The sequence below is a fragment of the Carcharodon carcharias genome, chromosome 14, assembly GCF_017639515.1.
Source record: "Carcharodon carcharias isolate sCarCar2 chromosome 14, sCarCar2.pri, whole genome shotgun sequence".
Lineage (NCBI taxonomy): Eukaryota > Metazoa > Chordata > Chondrichthyes > Lamniformes > Lamnidae > Carcharodon > Carcharodon carcharias.
The window spans coordinates 98,848,567-98,869,080 of NC_054480.1; the positions used below are offsets into that span (position 1 = coordinate 98,848,567).

Here is a 20,514-nt window from a genome sequence, read left to right on the forward strand (position 1 = left end):
AGAAAGAGTTCCCTAGGAGTCCTCACACATTGACTCCTGAAGTCTCATGGCACCAGGTTAACCTGCCGATGGCCACCTACCACCTCCCCTCAATCCTTAGCTGATGAATCAGTGCTCCTCCATGTTGAACACCACTTGGAAGAAGCACTAAGGGTGGCAACAGCACAGAATGTACTCTGGATGGGGGACGTCAATGTCCAACATCAAGACTGGCTTGGTAGCACAGATGCCAGTCTTCTGCCAATTTGATTTGCTCCAGGCATTATCAAAAAATGGCTGAAAGCACTGGATACTGCATAGGTCATGAGCCCTGGCAATAGTACTGGCGACTTGTGCTCCAGAACTTGTCATGCCCCTAGCCAAGCTGTTCCAGTAGAGCTACAACACTGGCATCTACCCAACAATGTGAAAAATTGCCCTAGTATGTTCTTTCCACAAAAAGGAGGACAAATCCAACCTAGAAACGTAATGGAAGAGGTAATCAATAGTGCTATAAAGCAGCATTTACTCAGCAATAACCTGCTCACTGATGCTCAGTTTGGGTTCTGCCAGGGTCACTCAGCTCTTTGCCTCATTACAGCCTTAGTCTAAACATGGACAGAAGAACTGAACTCGAGGTGAGATGAGAGTGACTGCCCTTGACATCAAGGCAGCATGTGATTTCTTTGTTTTTTAAATCATTTATGGGATGTGGGCGTTGCTCACCAGGCCAGCATCCATAATTGCCCTTGAGAAGGTGGTGGTGAGCTGCTGCCTTGAACTGCTGCAGTCCATGTGGTGTAGGTACACCCTTGGAGGGAACTTGCAGGTGGTGGTGTTCCCATCTATCTTCTGCTCTTGTCCTTCTGAAAGGTAGTGATTGTGGGTTTGGAAGGTGCTGTCTCAGGAGTCTCGAGTTCCTGTAGTACATCTTGTAGATGGTATACACTGCTGCCACTGTGTGTCGGTGGTGGATTGAATGAATGGCACCACACGCAAAAACAATCAAGAGGGCTGCTTTGTCCTGGATGGTGTGGAGTTTCTTGTGTTGTGGGAGCTGCACTCATCCAGGCAAGGGAAGAGTATTCCATCACACTCCTAACTTGTACCTTGTAGATGGTGGACAGGCTTTGAGGAGTCAGGGGATGAGTTACTCGCTGCTTGATTCCTAGCCTCTGACCTGCTCTTGTAACCACAATATTTACATGGCTAGTCCCAGTTCAGATTCTGATCAATGGTACTGCCCTCCCCAGGATGTTGATAGTGAGTGTTTCAGCGATGGTAATTCCATTGTATGTCAAGGGGTTCTCTTGTTGGAGACGGTCATTGCGTGCTGATGACCCACAGTGCCTCTGAGTGTTGCATCAACGGAGCCCTAGCAAAACTGGAGTTAATGGAAATCAAGTGGGGGGGAGAACTGGTTAGTCATACGTAGCACAGAGGAAGATGGTTGTGGTTGTTGGAGGTCAATCATCTCTGTCCCAGGACATCACTCAAGAGTTCCTCAGGGTAGTGTGCTAGGCTTCAGCTGCTTCATCAATGATCTTCCTTCATTCATAAGGTCAGAAGTGTTTTTCTTTTCATTCTTTCAACGGATGTGGGTGTTGGTGGTTAGGCCAGTATTTATTGCCCGTCCCTAACTGCCCTTGAGAAGATGGTGGTGAGCCGACTTCTTGAACTGCTGCAGTCCATATGGTGTAAGTACACCCACAGTGCTGTTAGGAAGTGGGGATGTTGGCAGATGATTGCACAAATTTTCAGCATGATTTGCGACTCCCCAGATACTGAAACAATCCGTTTCCATATGCACAAGACTTGGACAACACTCAGGCTTGGGCAGATAAGTGGCAAGTTACATTCGTGCTACACAAGTGCCATCTCTAATAAGAGAGAATCTAACCATCTCCCTTGTGCATTCAATGGCATTACCATTGCTGAATCCCTGACTACCAATATCCTGGGGGTTACCATTGACTAGAAACTGAACTGGACTAGCCATATAAATACTGTAGCTACAAGAGCAGGTCAGAGGCCAGGAATCTTACGGCGAGTACTTACCTCCCGACTCCCCCAAAGCCTGTCCACCATCTACAAGGCTCAGGTCAGGAGTGTGATGGAATACTCCCCACCTGCCTGGATGAGTTCAGCTCCAACAACACTCTAAAAGCTCAGCACCATCCAGGACAAAGCAGCCCTCTTGACTGGCACCCCATCCACCACCTTCAACATTCACTCCCTCCACTGATGCACAGTGGCAGCAGTGTGTGTCATCTATAAGATGCACTGCAGCGATTCACCAAGGATGCACCGACAGCACCTTCCAAACCCGTGACCTCTACCACCTAGAAGGACAAGGGCACCAGATTGCATGGGAACACCACCACTTGCAAGTTCCCCTCCAAGACTTGGAACTACATTGCCGTTCCTTCACTGTTGCTGGGCCAAAATCCTGGAACTCCCTCTCTAATAGCACTATGGGTGTACCTACACCACATGGACTGTAGCTGTCAAGAAGGCAGCTCACCACTACCTTCTCAAGGGCAATTGGGGATGGGCAACAAATGCTGACCTAGCTAGCGATGCCCACATTCTGTGAAAGAATAAAAAGTAATTGCACAATACTAAATATAAAATAGCTTTGTCTCATTTTGGCTCCACAACATATTGTTTCAGGAAACTGTTGTGAAAGTTTCTGCAAACCTGTCTTGCAGACAACCTTTGCCAATTTGATTGGTCCAGCCAATACGACGAGTAAAGTCCCCCACGATAATTACATTGCCATTGTTACAAGCTCCAATTATTTTGTGCTTAATGTTCTGTCCAGTGGTTTAACAAGTGTTGGGGGGGCAATAAACCATGCCCTCCAGCATTTTCTGTCTTGTTTTATTCCTAATCTCTGCCCATACTGATTATATTTCCTGCTGCTTCTGCTACAATCCTTCCTCAGTACTGTTCTTATGTCATCATTTACTTTGAGGGCTGCACCTCTTCCTTTTCCATTCTGCTTTTTCAAAATATTGTGTGCCATGGAATATTTATTTCTGAACCATGATTGCTTTGTAATCAGAACCCAGCCACCAGTGCAGACAAGCCAGCATGCATTAGTCCGGTCCCCAGCCTGGATAAATGGCGAGGGTTAGTGGCAGAAAATGCATCTAGCTGTAAAACCAGCTGCCATATCCAAGAAAAAAAGATGGTTGATATGAAGGTGATTAACCAGTATTGTGGTGATCCCAAGATAACATGGGAAAAGAGAAATGAAGGAAGGTCACTTTGTAATCATATCTGTGTAATGGTAATTAGATCTAAACCATTTACCTCTATTTGTGCCAGTAGTTCATCTATTGTATTACAAATGCTTTGCGCAGATAAAAAGCCTTTAATTTTACTTTTTACTCCTATTCTTTGCATAGACCATCTTTGTTGTTGCACCATTATTTTCAAACTCTGTCCTTCCTGTCTTAATCTGCTTGTTTTTACCCCAATCTCTACACTTTTTTAGCCTTGACTTTTCTATGTAGATTTCTAAATCTCCTTTCATCTGACCCCTTTTTCCCCCTCTCCCTTTCAGTTTAAAGCCCTTTCCACAGCCTTAGTTACATGTTTCACCAGGACGCTGATCCTAGCCCAATTTAAGTGAGTGGAACAACTTCCCCTTTCCCCAGTACTGATGCCAGTGTCCCTTGAATCAAAATCCCTCCTTTCCACAACATTTTTTGAGGCACTTGTTTAATTTTCTAATCTGTTTGACCCTATGCCAATTGGCGTGTGGCTCAGATAATAATCCAGAGAATACCTTTTGAGGTTCTGCATTTTAATTTGGACCCTATCTCCTCAAATTCTCTCAGCAAAACACTATTCCTAGTTCCACCTGTTATTGATTCTTTTGTGGACCGTGGCAACTGGATCCTCCTCCTCCACGCCCCACAGCCCCCCCCCCCCCCGCCCCCCCAACCACCACCACCCCTCCACTCCAAGTTCATCAGCGGCTGAAATGCTTTTAACTCTGGCACCTGGTGGGCATGACAACCTTTGGGCCTGAATTTTTGTGGTGATGGGTGGCCTTGGCGGGGGCAGTTGTGGAGCCAAGCACCGTCCACAATCAGCTCCACGCTGCCATTTTATGTGGGCGGGCCAGTTAAGACTGCGTTACCTGTGCAGGCAGGGGGAGGAGGGTGAATCAGGGTCAGAGCTCTTTTGCGCAAGAGCGAAGGAGCACTTCAATCTCCCCGAGGACATGGAGCTGCCTTAGGGAGATTGAAGAGCTTTTCAAATTATTAAATAAAAGATTTAAAAAATAATTTGAACATATCCCCTCATGTGACTGTGTCATCTGAGATGGGACATGTTTTTATATTTATGAAAGTTTGTTTGTTTGTTTAATAAGAGCTTTAGGAAACCTCATTCCGCTTGTGGATGAGGTTTCCTAAAAAATGCGAAGGCTGCCTGGGCATTTCGCCTGCCCACCAACCTTAAGGTTGGATGGGCAGCGTTAACAATTACAATAACTGCTTTATTAATGGCCTTAATAGGTCATTTACATTTTGGTGGATGTGCAGCTGATTCCAGTGCACGCCTGCCGAACGAAGTATCGCGGGACCGCGTGATGACATCAGGACCCGTGCCCAGCGTCATCGCGCATCATTTTACGCATCAGCGTGTCAGGCCCGCCCCCGCATGCTGACTGAAAAACCCTGTCCTTGGAAGTCGAGTCATAGCTGCAGAGAACAGTATCCCTGTTTCCTTGACCATACAGTCCCTTATCAGTATCACGTTCCTTTTGAATGTCTTCCAGCACTATGGTGCCATGGTCAGTTTGTCCCTTCCACCTGCCCTGGTCAATGTTTATCCCTTGCCTAACATTACTGAAAGCAGACCATCTGGTCATTATCTCTTTGATGTTTGTTGGACCTTGTGCACAAATTTCCTTTTGTTACAACAGTGACCACACCTTAGAAATACTTCTTTGGCTATAAAGTGCTTTGGTATGTCCTGGGGCCACGAATGTCATTATATCAATGAGAGTTTTCCATCAATCCTTCCTTCTTCCTTTACTTGAATTTATTAGTTAGCTGATGTTGAATGTAAGCTGGATCTGAATTTTAAATTGGTGGAAACATTGTGACTATAGCAGATAAGTAAGTTATTGATAGATAAGTAAGTTACTAATGGATTTATCTACCGCCCCCACACCCCACCATTCTGATTTCAGATGCCTGGGAGAGCCGATGGATTGAATCCAAACATAAATCAGACTATGGCAAATTCAAACTATCAGCTGGAAAATTTTATGGGGATCTGGAGAAAGACAAAGGTAAGTTATCCTTTGTACAATGTTTGAAGACGTTCAATGTTTTCTGTGGATCTGTTAAACTTCATTGCTAATCTCTGAGCTGATTTGATTTGGGAACAGGATCTTTAATTTTATTTCATATGGTACTCTGAGATCCTCAGTCATAATACTTTAACTTGTATGTATGTAATTTGTATCCTGGCAATGACCCTTTTAAACAGAACCCCAAGCTTCCCTTATTAACACAACTATAACTTTAAAGTTATAATTTTGTTTCTTGTTGTGATTTTTTTTCTGGCCTTGCACTAAATGTAACTAGAACAGCGTTTCCTTTGCTACTCCTCATTGCTGTAATGTATGGGAAGAACCAGTTGGCTCTTTGCTCTCAGGCCTCTGTCAATTTTGTTTTGTAAACAGCATTTACTCAATAAATGATAGCATACTCTGTTTATTCTCCTCCTTCCTACTGGAGATAGGATTTCAGTCACTTGGTAGAACAGAATTACCAGCAATATTAAGAATGGGATTTCCTTCAGATCTATGTTTCTCCCTGATGCCCTTGTTGAGAAACAGGTTGGATAAGGAATCAGCGTTGGCCCAGCCAGTTTCTTGTAATGGCTTTAGTTCATATGGAAGATCATTAAGGTTCTGGTTCTTGTTTCATTTAAATTACTTTATATTGAAGTAATGTTTTGCAGACAGGTTTGATGCTTACACTTTTAAAAAATTCATTTACAGGATGTGGGCATTGCTGGCTAGGCCAGCATTTATTGCCCATCCCTAATTGCCTTTGAGAAGGTGGTGGTGAGCTGCCTTCTTGAACCACTGCAGTCCATGTGGCGTAGGTACTGTGCTGTTGAGGAGGGACTTCCAGGATCTTGATCCTGTGACACTGAAGGGACAATGATCTATTTCCACATCAAGTTGGCTAGTTACTTGGAGGGGAACTTCCAGATGGTGGTGTTCCCAAGGACCTGCTGCCCTTGTCCTTCCAGGTGATAGTGGCCATGGGTTTGGAAGGTGCTGCCTAAAGAGCCTTGGTGCGTTTCTACAGTGCATCTTGTAGATGGTACACACTGATGCCATTGTTCGTCAGTGGTGGAGAGAGAGTGAATGTTTGTGGAAGGGGTGCCAATCAAGTGGGCTGCTTTGTCCTGGATGGTGTCAAGAGTGTTGTTGATGAGCTGCACTCATCCAGGCAAGTGGAGACTATTCCATCACACGCCTGACTTGTGCCTTGTAGATGGTGGGGAGACTTTGGGGAGTCAGGATACTCTGTTGAGACAGTGCTTTGATGCTTGCCTGTATATGTCCTGATCAATGAACTTCATAAAAGTAGGGCCTTGTCAGTCAGCCACATGTGCAACTTTAGAACAGGAAGTTTCAGAGGAACTGGGAACTAATGAGTGCACATTTGCATTTTTAATTCCTATAAATGGGCTGATCACCAGAAATATCGTTTCGTATTCTTAAACAGGTGGCTCCAACTACCTTGTGCTTGTTATTTTTGAACTTTGAAATTTAAAGCTTTGGCACATGCACTTTGTTTGCAGTAATAGCAGTTTGCTGGTTGTACCCCATTTTAGGCTACATCAGCCTTTTTCCATTTTCTGTCCACAGTACTAATATAGAGTGAGAAGGCATTACAAGGAGGGTCTGTATTGTATATTTAAAAATCCTTTGTTCGCTCTCTCATCCTTATCTTTTTGCATTAAGAATTCTTGGGTCTGTGTTTACAATGGAAACTGCTTATGTAAATTTATTACACTGTAATTACACCTTTCTGTCAGTGGAGTGACTGCATTATCCAAACAGCATTTATTGAGGAAATAAAAAGAAAAGTACAGCACAGAAACAGGCCCTTCGGCCCTCCAAGCCTGCACCGATCGTATTGCCTGTCAAACTAAAACATTTTGTACTTCTGGGGTCCGTTTCCCTCTATTCCCATCCTATTCATGTATTTGTCAAGCTGCCTCTTAAACACCACTATCATACCTGCTTCTACCACCTTCTCTGGCAGTGAATTCCAGACACTCACTACCCTCTGTGTAAAAAAAAAACAAACAAACTAGCCCCGCACATCTTCTCTAAAGTTTTTCTCCTCTCACCTTAAATCTATGTCCTCTAGTAATTGACTCCTCCACCCTGGGAAAAAGCTTCTGAATATCTACTTTGTCCATGACACTCATAATTTTGTCAACTTCTATCAAGTCGCCCCTCAATCTCCGTCGCTCTAGTGAGAACAATCCGAGTTTCTCCAACCTCTCCTCATAGCTAATAACCTCCAGACCAGGCAGCAGCCTGGTAAACCTCCTCTGCACCCTCTCCAACGCCTCCATATCCTTCTGGTAATATGGCGACCAGAATTGCACGCAATATTCCAAGTGTGGTCTAACCAAGGTTAGGATGACTTCCCAGCTTTTATGCTCAATACCCCTGCCAATGAAGGCAAGCATGCCATATGCCTTCCTGACTACCTTATCCACCTGCGTTGCCACTTTCACTGACCTGTGGACCTGTACACCCAGATCCCTCTGCCCATCGATGCACTTAAGGGTTCTGCCATTTACTGTATAATTCCTACCTGTATTAGACCTTCCAAAATGCATTACCTCGCATTTGTCCGGATTAAACTCCATCTGCCATTTCTCTGCCCAAGTCTCCAGCCGATCTATATCCCGTTGTATCCTTTGACAATCCTCTTCACTATCTGCAACTCCTCCAACCTTAGTGTTGTCTGCAAATTTACTAATTAGCCCAGTTACATTTTCCTCCAAATCATTTACGTATAGTACAAACAGCAAAGGTCCCAGCACTGATCCCTGCGGAACACCACTAGTCACAGCTCTCCATTCAGAAATATTTGGGAAAAATCAGACAGAATTTATGACTTAGAAAATCACCGTTAAATGATGTGTGCCATCCAAGCCCTCTAACCCCTTTCATCTGAGGACTGCATTTTATTTAGTTTCCCTGTGTATGATGTCACAGCAGAGCATCTTGGAGTTTGGAGTACTGCTATGAACATCCTTGTGATCCAGACTGTTTATGAGAGAACTAAAATAAACCACTACATGATCTAATTATCAAAAAGTGAGCTGTGTATTTTTTTTGTTAATTTTGTATTTGCAGAACCACAGGTTAAATGTAACTTGGCACGCGTTTTCTATTAAACTTTTTACCATCTGAGGTTCCAGTTGGCGTCTCCACAAATAGGCTAAAGCAGCACGACCCACTCATGTCATTGAAAAGGGATTTCTATATGATGCCTTTGCTTTCAGGCTGTTTCCAACCTGTTGCCCAATATGGAAGCAAGGGGTGACTAAACAACAGTAAATGTAACATTGAGAGAATATAGAATAGTTACAGCACTGGAAGCCATTTGGCCCATCGTAATCGTGCCGACTCCTTGTCCCACTCATCTGCTCTTTCCCTGTAGCTCTAAATGGTTTTTCTTTCAGATAATTATCTAATTCCTTTTTGAAAGCCACATTTGAATCTGCCTCCACCACACTCTCAGGAAATGCATTCCAGATCCTCACCACTTGCTGCATAAGAAAAAAGCTTTTCGTCATGTCGTCTTTGGTTCTTTTGCCATTCACCTAAAATAAGTGTCCTCTCATTCTTGATCCTTCCACCAATGGGAACAGCTTCTCTTCTACTCTGTCCAGACCCCTCAGGATTTTGAACAATTCTGTCACATGTCCTCTCACCTTTCCCTTCTCAAAAGGAGAACTGCCCCAGCTTCTCCAACCTAACCTCGTAACTGAAGTCCCTCATCCCTGGAACCATTCTCATCAACTTTTCTGCACCTTACAAGACAATAGGTAGTGTTAACTTCTCCTTTTAACAAGCTAATATCGCCACTTTTTTAAAAAAATACCTGTGTTGGAGGGTTGTCCAGTGACTCATCAAGTTAATTCCATATGCAGTTAAGGTGTCCAAACCAGGAAGATCCCAGACTTGATGCTCAATTCTTAGTTGGCCTCAGCTCAGGGTGGCAGTGAAAGGACTATAGTTGGCCTCTGTATCACTGAGTTAGGAAGAAGAAAGTTGACTGGACTTCCCACTACTAATTATTAACCTGTGACTCCCACTGGAAGTGTGTAAGCAATGTAGTTGACTCTAACAACCTTCAGATATGGGCTAGCAAGCCATTCAGTTGTATCAAAGCTGTTCAACTTTCACTACCCCACTATCATCTTCTTGAAGGCAATGGGGGATGGGCGATAAATGCTGGCCTTGCCATGAATGGAATTTTTCCTTTGAAAAAAGGATGTTGGGCGATAGGGTTAGGCTTGGTTGCCATTTTCTCCCTTTCCCATCCCCATCTCTAGTTGAATGACTTATGAATACTCATTTTTGTTACTCTACATGGAAATAAAAATATTTGGGCAAAAGAGGGAACAAGGTTCAGGCAGAACCTACCTCAGCAGAGAGTCACCATTTTCAAGAAGGAAAGAGTCAAAAAGAAAAACACCCGTGAAAATTTCTCATTAACCTTTACAGATTTCTGGAATAAACAACACCAAGAATAACTATTTTGATGAATTATTGCCATATCTTATTTTGATGTTCCCAAAGAAAATGGAATTCATAGGAATAAAGGAACAGGAGTACACTGTTCCACTTTGAGCCTGCTCCACCATTCAACCACATCATGGTTGATCTGTATCTCAACTTCATTCACCTGCCTTAGTTACATATCCCTTGATACCCTTACAGAAATCTATTGATCTCCATCTTAATTCCTATAATGCAGCAGTTTTTGAACATTTCTATAGATATAATCTGCAAAAACCGATACATAAATTCCAAGGAACCCCTGTACAGTATCCTAATAACTAAAAGGCAGAATTACGTACCCAAAGCAGCAAGTTCCATAACTATAGCAAATCTTTCCTAGTTTATATTGCCAGAAACAACATGCTAGAAAATCTGCAAATTTAAAGGATGAAAATCAGAAATATGATAACAGACATAAAATTGGTGACCATGCAGATTCCTTAGGATCACTGGACTCTCTTGGGTTCAGTAACCCTGGTTTGAATATCAATACTGTGGGGATGGGGGCACAGTGGTGGGTACTACTGTATCTGTGGTACAATCTAATAACTGTTCACTATGATATATGGATGGAATAGAAGTGAGCCAGGGGCTCTTCCACACTCTCCATACCAAAAGTTGCCTTTTATCTTCAGGGTTAATATCTGTCAAGGACACAAGAAATAGAAGCATGAGTAGGTCATATGGCCTAACGAGCCTGCTCTGCCATTCAATACGATCGTGGCTGGTCCTGGGCTTCAACTCCATTTTCCTGCCTACTCCCCATGTCCCTTAATTCCCTGAGAAACCAAAAATCTGTCCATCCCAGCTTTAAATATATTCAATGATGGAGCATCCACAACCTTCTGGGGTAGAGAATTCCAAAGATTCACAACCCTTTGAGTGAGGTAATTTCTCCTCATCTCGGTTCTAAATGATTGGCCCCTTATTCTGAGACTGTGCCCTCGTGTTTTAGATTCCCCAACCAGTGGAAACAACCTCTTAGCATCTACCCTATCGAGCCCCTTCAGGAATTTTGTAAGTTTCAATGAGGTTGCCTCTCATTCTTCTAATCTCCAGAGAATATCTAAACTACAGAGAATATAAGCCCAATTTATTCAGCCTCTCATTATAGGACAACTCCCTCAGACTTGAAGAAAGCAGCCTCTAGATTATAAAAGAGTTAGGTGGCTGGCCAGAGACCAAACTAGCAAAATTTCGCTGTACTGCCTCCAATGCAAGTATATCCTTTCTTAAACGTAGAGACCAAATCTACACATAGTATTCCAGATGGGGTGTCTCCAAAATCCTGTACAATCATTGCAAATCAGTTGTCAATTTCTCTGTGCCTGTACTTGTGCTGTTGTTAGGACAGGCTTGTATTTGATCTGTGTCAAGTGCAGTTATATTTACGTGGCTGCCATTAGCACACCAGATGTGGGGTTCTGTTGATAAACATTGGAGCAGTCATTTTAAAGTCCATTGAATGGTTGGTTGTGGACAGAGCCAGAGCTACTTAGCTACGGAGCAGGTACACCTGTGAACATGAGTTGAACTTCTTTGTTCACTTCCAAAAGTCTCATCAAGATGACCTAAACCCACTGCACAGCATTGTATCTGCCTATTCCTGTTCTTGGTGTAATATCACTTTTATACTGGTGCCTATCCCATATTGATCACCTTGTTACTGCTTGTACCGGTGTACAACTTGTGTTCATGCTATTGTACAATTAGCTGTTATGTGAAATTTATGAAAACTTACACTCCTTTCCAGGTATCCAGACCAGCCAGGATGCTAAATTTTATGCCCTTTCGGCAAGATTTGAGCCATTCAACAATGAGGATAAAAACCTGGTGATTCAGTTCACTGTGAAACATGAGCAGAAGATTGACTGTGGCGGTGGTTACATTAAACTCTTCCCAGCAGATGTGGATCAGGAAGCCATTCACGGAGAATCTGAATATTTTCTCATGTTTGGTGAGCTTACCGAGCCTGGGTGGCCAATGTCAAAGCACTTCACAAGGAAGTTATATCAGATTATAAACCAATTCCATTGGCATATCACAAATTAGGAAAGAAAGCAGCCTCTAGATTATAAGAGTTAGGTGGCTGGCCAGTGACATGCTTTCAGGTAGGTTCTCCCAGTGTGCCTCAGCCATCTGTTTTAAGTTTAGTCTAAGAATCAGCTGGCTATTATTGCTTTTTACCACAGCTTATTTGGAAACTAAAGATTCAATGAATTCACCATGATCTCCTCTTCAGTTCCCATGCGAAGTCCGCAAGTAATTTAATACCTGAAGCATTCTGCGTGAGGCACTGACGAGGCCCATATAACATATTCTGTGATGTAATACTGTACAATATACTGGCCACAACATTGTGTGTCATACTAGTGTTCACCATGCACACGTTCTATGTGCTACGTTAATAAGTGAACTGGGTACATGGGGTTCCATGTCCTATATACAGGATATACTGTGCCCTGTACAATACTGTAAAAAGAGAAGAAATTTACATTTAGAAGTGATGTTTAATCGAGCTGTCAGGAAACCCCTTGCACTTTGTATCCAATAAATGACGTTTGAAGTATGGTCATCGTTAGAGTGAAGGCATATTTACACACAGCAAAGATTCTGCAAACAACAAATTTCCATTTCTGTATACAAATAGTGACAAGATCTGCTGCAGTTTTCTTCCTTTCTTTAATCAAGAATCGAATTGAAAATTATGTGTCTGTTTTCATTGCATCCAAGGTCCTGATATTTGTGGATACTCAACAAAGAAAGTACATGTAATTATCAACTACAAAGGCAAAAACCATCTCATCAAGAAAGACATTAAGTGCAAGGTATGTATTAACAATTTGTATGGTACCTGTACCATAGTAAAAACATGCCTATGTGAAGTGATGTGGAATAAGGAAAATGAAAACTAAGCCAAAGGGGGGCTGACCAAATGATTGGATGAAGAAACTGCTTTTAGGGAGGGTCTGAAAAGAGCAGAGGGAAATGAAGAGTTTGAGGGAGGAAATTCCAGAAAGTGCGTTCTAGGAGACCGAACGCATGGCTGCAAATGAAATGGGTGAAATGGACAAAGAGGTTGGAGTCTGACAAATGGAGAGTTTGTAGGTTTATAGGTCTGCAAATATTCAAGTATTTGTGAATGGAATATTAGTTTTGGACTACAGATTTTAAAGAATGACGAAAAGGAGGTTGCATGCCTTGTCAAAGCACCACAGTGAGTTGGTGCTTTGCATTTTATCACGGATGATGAAACATAGGTTCCCACTCATGAATCTCCACAGACTGGGTTTGTGATCTGATCTGTATTGGTGAAGGGTGTTAAGTGTATTTTAATTATGTTTAATTGTATGCAAGTGGGGACTCACTTAAGCCCTATAATAGGCAGAGACTAACACTGTGTTTGTTCGGTTAGGAGGTGTATGTTTGTAATGTGTAACTCCTTAAATACAAACTTGTAAAGACTGGTTCCAGTTCTATCCTTCACCAACTAGCTTTCTGGAGTAGAACAAAAGGGAAGGTGGCAGACCTACTTTGGGGGAGAGGGGCAGTGAAGGGGAAAAATGGGGAGAGAGAGAATTCCCTTCACATTTGTTCTCATGCTGAGAAACAATACTGATGGAAGCTGCGAAGCAAGTTTTTCACTTGGGATCTTGACCAAGGAACTGGGATATTCAGAGAATGGGAAATGTTCAGAAGGGTTCAAATGGGCAACAAATGCAATGGAATAGGAATGGATTCCAGTTTTATTTCTAATCTGCATTAAATAGACAGATGCCAAATGGAAAAAGTATCTTGAAGCATGGGAAAAGATAAATGAAAGGGAATGCCATGCCTGGGTGGTTCCATACCACAAACAGCAAGTTCATTGAAAAACTTAATTTTCAGACAATGTGTATTTTCCCTTTATCTATGCGGTCTTGCAATGGCAATTTTACATACAATACTTTGCACTTTTCCCCATTCTTACTAGAGTATACTTGCCTCCTCCTGTGAGAGAGAGAGAGAGGTTACAAAGCACAAACTCTGGTACAACAGTACTTTGTGATCAAATTGGTTTGTGAGGTGAGAATGACTGCCCTTGACATTGAGGCAGCATATGACCAAGTGTGACATCAAGGAGCCCTAGCAAAACTGTAGTCAATGGGAATTGGGTGGTGGGTGGCAGGTGTGGGAGGGGTGGGGGTGTTAAAACTCTCCACAGGTTGGAATCATACCTAGCACAAAGGAAGATGTTGTGGTTGTTGGATCTCAATCATCTCCGTTCCAGAACATCACTGCAGGAGTTCCTCAGGGTACTGTCCTAGGCCCAACCATCTTCAGCTGCTTCATCAATGACTTTCCTTCCATCATAGGTCAGAAGTGGCAATGTGCAATCATTAATGAACAACGTTCAGTACCATTTGCGAATCCTCAGATACTGAAACAGTGCATGTCCAAATGCACCAAAACCTGGACAATATCCAGGCTTGGGCTGACAAGTGCCACCTAAGTGCCTGGCAATGACCATCTCCAAAATGAGAGAATCTAACCATCGTCCCTTGACATTCAATGGCATTACCATCGATGAAACCCCCATTATCAACATCCTGGAAGTTATCATTGACCAGAAACTGAACTGGACTAGCCATATAAATACTATAGCTACAAGAGCAGGTTAGAGGCTAGGAATCTTGCGGAAAGTAACCCACCTCCTGACTGGCCAAAGCCTGTCCACAAGGTACAAGTCAGGAGTGTGATAAAATACTGCCCACTTGCCTGGATGAGTGCAGCTCCAAAAACACTCAAGAAGCTTGACACCATCTAAGACAAAGTCCCTTGATTGGCACTCTATCCACAAACATTCACTCCCTCCACCACCGATGCACAGTGGCAGCAGTGTGTACTATCTACAAGATGCACTGCAGCAGCTCCTCAAGGCTCCTCAGACAGCACCTTCCAAACCCATGTTCACTACCATCTAGAAGTACAAGGACAGCAGATACATGGGAACACCACCACCTGCAAGTTCACCTCCCAAGTCACTCACCATCCCGACTTGGAAAAATATTGCCGTTCCTTCACTGTTGCTGGATCAAAATCCTAGAACTTGCTTCTTAACAGCACTGTGGGTGTACCTACACTACATGGATTGCAGCGGTTCAAGAAGCAGCTCACCACCACCTTAAGGGCAATTAGGGATGGGCAATAAATGCTGGTCTAGCCAGTGACGCTCACATCCCATGAATGAATTAAAAAAAAATCCCATACAAGTGGGCTGACACTGCTGTAAGCACCATTTTATTTTTTGTTCTTTGTAGGACGACGAGTTGACTCACCTGTATACGCTGATCATCAAACCTGATCAGACATACGAAGTTAAGATTGACAATGCAAAAGTGGAGTCCGGTAATCTGGAAGATGACTGGGACTTCCTGCCAGCGAAGAAGATCAAGGATCCTGAGGTGACGAAGCCAGAGGATTGGGATGACCGAGAGACAATCAATGATGTTGATGACAAAAAGCCAGAGGTGAGATCAGAGAACTATGACCAGCCATTGCCTCTGTCTCTCTGTGATTGCTGGGCATATACCCTCTATTGGTCAAGTGTATACACACTGCTGATGGCAAGTAGCCTTTCACAATTACTGCAGAAAAATTTTATATAGTACTTTAATCCGCCAGAGCAAGCTTCTGCCGTTACACATGGTGGCAAAGCCAATGAGAGGGCAGATGGAAGGTTGAGAATCTCAGACTGATGTTGCACCTCTTACTGGCAGAACTAAGAGCAATGTAGAGTATCATAAAAGTGCATTACTTGGTGCTGGGGAACTCAACTTTTCATCAGCTTCAGCAGTGATAACTTTACAATAATACAATCCGATTAAAGGCCTTAACTAGGAATAAACTGACATAGCCATGTATATGTGTAAGTGAGAAAGCTGACAAGAGTTAATGAAGGACAATAAGTGAATTGAGGCACCTGCTAACTATTCCAGTTTGGGGGGGGGGGGGGGGGGGGGGGTGATAATCGCCTGATCTGACCACAGCATTCTTTATCTCTCTATTGACAAATGCAGGATTGGGATAAACCTGAGAATATTCCAGACCCAGATGCCAAAAAACCAGAAGATTGGGATGACGAAATGGATGGGGAGTGGGAGCCTCCAATGATCCCAAACCCAGAGTACAAGGTATGGAGGTCAAAATGTTGGCATTGCATAGAATTTACAGCACAGAAATAGGCCATTTGACCCAACTGGTCTACGCCAGTTTCTATGCTCCACATGAGCCTTTTCCCATTCTAATTCATTTAATCCTAACAGCGTATCTTTCGATTACTTTCTCCATGTAATTGTTTAGCTTTCCCTTAAATGCATCTGTTGTTTGTCTCAATAATTCCATGTGTTTGCATGTTTAACATTCTAACATATGGAATCCTGGGCTTTATAAATAGAGGCACAGGGTACAAAAGCCAAGAAGTTCTGATGAACCTCTATAAAATATTAGTTTGGTCACAGCTTGAATATTGTGTCCAATTCTGGGTGCCAGGCTTCAAGAAGGGTGAAGGCTTTAGGAGAAGGTGTAAAAGAAATTTATTTGTATGATTTCAGGGATGAGAGGATCACAGTTGCATGAATAAATTAGAGAACCTGGGGTTCTTCTGATTACAGAAGAGAAGGTTAGGGGAGATTTGATGGAGATGCTTAAAATCATTCGGGGTTTAGATAGAGTAAATGAAGAGAAACAGTTTCCAATGGCTGAAGGATGGATAACCAGGGGGCACAGATTTGAGGTGATTGGCAAAAGAACCAGATGCAACATGAGGGGAAAAATTTGTTTTAATGCAATGAGTGGTTAGGATTTTGAATGCACTTTTTGATGGATACTGATTCAAAAGCTTTCAAGAGAAAATTGGATAAATACTTGGAGAAAAAAAATGTCAGAAAGAGTGGAATAGTGGGAATAACACGATTGCCCTTCAAAAGAGCCAGGGCAGACTTGATGGACTGAATGACCTCCTTTTGTGCTGTACTATTCATGATTCTAACCACTTTCTGGGTAAAGCAGCTTATTTTGTATGCCTTATTTACTGTTAGCAAAAGAAGGGAAATGGGGAAGGGATTTATTAGTGAAGATCTTATGGCCCCTAGTTTTGGTCTCTCCACAAACAAAAACATCTTCACTACATCCACCGTGTCAAACTCCTCCATAATTTCAAAGACCTCTTTCTAGATAAAAGAGCCCCAGCCTGTTCAGTCTTACCTAATAGTTATATCCTCAGGTCTGGTATCTTCTTTCTCCACTGCTTTTATATCCTTTTTGTAATAAAGAGACTAGATCTGTTCACAGTTGCCTCTGCTTTGGCTATAAATTAGACAGCAGAAATTAATGTCCATTCTACCTAAATACAGTGGCACATATTAGGGCTCTAAGCCCTTTCCCTACTATGTAGCTGTATGCAGTAACAGTTTAACCCTATACAATGAGTAGCTCTTATCCTGCTGTTATGCCCCATAGTTACACAATTAATAACTCTTAAACTGAAAGATCTTGAAACAAGCTGTCCACTTTTGTCAGCTATGATAAAAATATATCAAATATTTGCAGAAATGTGTAAGTTTGAAACATGCCAAATGCAGTTTCTAACTGGGTTGTTAATTAGCAGAAAAAAACAGGTATACCCCTATTTTCCATTAAGGGTATTTCACTCTCCCCTTCCTCCCTGTAACTGAATCTTTAGTCACATTTTATTTGGTTCAAGCAGGGTAGATGCAGTAATGGCTTCACTATTTGTTTTATTAAGGATCTTTGTTTCTCACAGCCTTCGGAAGCACAATAGCACTGAACAGAAACTGTGTCATGAAGCTATGAATGTATATATATTATTGGAAAATATTTTTCTTTTAAAATTGAAGTTTAGTCTGTGGGTGTGTCTTAATTGGATTAAAGACAGCTAGTTTGGGTGCTTTGATGTGTATTAGTTTTGAGATGTAAAAAAGATAGAGTGCATTTGCAGTTCTTGAATAGAGCATTCAAGATGTGGGGTGAAATCTGGCACTTAACTAGCAGAGACCAAGCAATATGTTTATATTACTAATAAAATTGGTACTATAAAAGGGGTTTTATTGTTAGAAGGGGTGGAGTTCAAAGAGGCTGGTGATACAATGAGAATTTACATTCAACGAGGTGTGCTAGATATAAGGATAGCAGTTTTGTGTGCAGAACAGAGGCAATGTAAGGTCAAAGTAGCTGTAAGCCTACAACTGTCTCCATAGGAACCAAAGTGATGGGAACATCATTTTGAATTTGTAAGGTGAAAATACTTTGCCTGGTGTCTGGTTAAGTCTATGGGTTGCTGTCGCTTTAATGGAGATTAGCTTAGGAATTTGTTAAAAGTTATAGTAGTAATTTGTGACCACGTATATGTTTAATGTGTTGTAACTTAATAAAATGTTTCATTTAATTTAATATAAAACCCCTCGAGAACTGGGGGTCTGATTCCTGAATTTAGAGTTGCATCTCAAATATACCACTTAAAAAATATAGGTTGTGACAGTTGTTTAAAGTTTTCCTCTGGGATTTTTGAATAGCTCAGCTTTAACAAACTGCTGTCTCATAACAAACTGTTAAATTCTGAGAGTGCTTGGAGTATTGATAACAAAGGGCAGTTTCTCCTTTTAATTAGCTTCACACACGTATTGACATCCTGTTTTACATACTTTGTATGTTGCATTAAACATTGACAGATTGAATGTTCTTTTTTAAACCTAGGGTGAATGGAAACCAAAACAAATAAAAAATCCCAGCTACAAAGGTGCCTGGGTCCATCCGGAGATTGACAATCCTGAATATGCTCCTGACACTAACATCTACAGATTTCAGAACATTGGTGCGATTGGACTGGACCTGTGGCAGGTCAGTAATATGCAGTGATACTGACTGTCTTTAGTATGGTTTATAGCAATATTTACAATGGGAGTACCTGGAATTGCAAACTTAGTCCTCAAATATCAGGTCTGCCCTTTGTCCTGGCAGTAAATCTACAGAAATGTGGAACACACTAACACCATGCACCACCATGGCTATCTTACAAGTGGTTACCGAGAACTCTGATTAGCAAGCTTGTGCATTCATTCCAGTTTGAACATTAAATGCTGACAATCCAATCTTAGTAACTGGCTTTGGAGAAGACACCGAGCCAGATGCCATAAGGGAGTTAGATTAATTTACATTCTGCTGAAATCGTACTTGTTCTGTGATTCTCCAGGTTCAGGATGATGTCTTTACTGATGTTTAAATTCAACTCCAGCACTCCTGATAGCTTTGGGTAGTTGCAGTGTGAGCCAAACAGACTGAAAATTCCAGGTTTGTGCTGCAGCAGCTGGTACTGTAATTGGGCGTCCATAGTTCAGCTCATTGCCTCTGAGCAAGAAGACGGATACAGCTATTTCTGCCCACAGTTTAAGGTTTCAGCTATGACCTGAGTATCACTGTTGCCTCTGAGTCAAAAGATTGAGTATTCAAGTCTTGCTCCAGAAACTTTGACACACAATCTACACTGACACTTCAGCGCAATACCAAAGGAAATGCTGTCTTTCAGGTGAAATGTTTAACTGAGGATCTGTCTGCCCCCTCAGGCAGAAGTAAAAGGTCCTTTGGCACTATATCAAATAAGAGCTAGAGAGCTTTCGTTGATGTCCTGGCCAACATTTATCACTCAACCAAAACCTTTTTAATTAATTAATTAAACAAATAATTTGGTCATTCATTGCTATGTGGGGGGGAACCAGGCTTCACTTCATTTGGCTGCCATATTTCCTATATAACAGTGACCATACTTCAAATACCAATTAAGTACTTTTGTTTTGGACATCGAGGTCATGCAAGTTGCTGTAAAAATTCAAATTCTTTATTTCTTTCAGTGACCACAGCCATGTGTGGGTATTGTGCAAGGGAAAATTGAGTTTGCCTGTCTTGTCTGCATAGAGGATTTTTTAAAAAATGATGCGTTAGTATTATATGGTGCAGTATGTTTTAGCATTGGCTTAAAGAAAGCCACTGGGATCAGGGCTCAGTAGAACCACTGGATGAAACATGAGTCCTCAGACTCAGACCAGCTCCTAGTGGATGTGAATCTATGGCGCAACACAGTAAAAATTTTAACAATTTTGCTCAGGTGCTAAGAATTGGTTTAGGAAGTGGCAAAACTCTCACTGGCACGTTGGATGGTCCTGAGCTGAAGTTCAGATTAAATTTGGCTGTGTTATTCCTGAACTGACCTGTATTTTCAGCAAATGGGGTTGATTCCAGTAGCAAAAGCAGTGAAGATGGCACTGCCTTGTTGGCTCTTTCCCTTAAAGGTGTCAGGCTTGGCTTAGTGCTGGCACACACCTGAGTCACAATCCAGAGACTTGACCATTTAATCTAGGCTGACAGTTGAGCACTGAGGTGCTGCAGTATCTGAGATGCTGTCTTTTGGATCAGTTTCTTCCAACTTCTTCAACAAATTGGAAGGCCAAAAGTCCATTGCCTGGTTTCTTGTTACTTTATAACCATAGTTGTAGCGAGTTTATTACTGTGCTGAATTCTAGGTTTCCTGGTTTGCGAAATGGCTTCATTGTCTCCTTGAAAAATGACTTGACATAGCACTTTGTGACATTGTTATCCCACATTTATTGAAATTGCTTTGCAGG

General features: G+C 42.2%; 1 protein-coding gene across 1 annotated transcript in view; it reads left to right on the forward strand.

Moving 5' to 3' along the window:
* The window catches only part of LOC121287204 (calreticulin-like), a 39,420-nt gene that overhangs the window by 9,033 nt on the left and 9,873 nt on the right, over positions 1-20,514 (forward strand). Inside the window, exons 2-7 of the mRNA XM_041204865.1 lie at positions 5,192-5,293; positions 11,592-11,795; positions 12,572-12,666; positions 15,139-15,348; positions 15,898-16,011; positions 18,593-18,736. Of these exons, the coding sequence (XP_041060799.1) occupies positions 5,192-5,293; positions 11,592-11,795; positions 12,572-12,666; positions 15,139-15,348; positions 15,898-16,011; positions 18,593-18,736 (869 nt within the window). The remainder of the gene's footprint in view (positions 1-5,191; positions 5,294-11,591; positions 11,796-12,571; positions 12,667-15,138; positions 15,349-15,897; positions 16,012-18,592; positions 18,737-20,514) is intronic.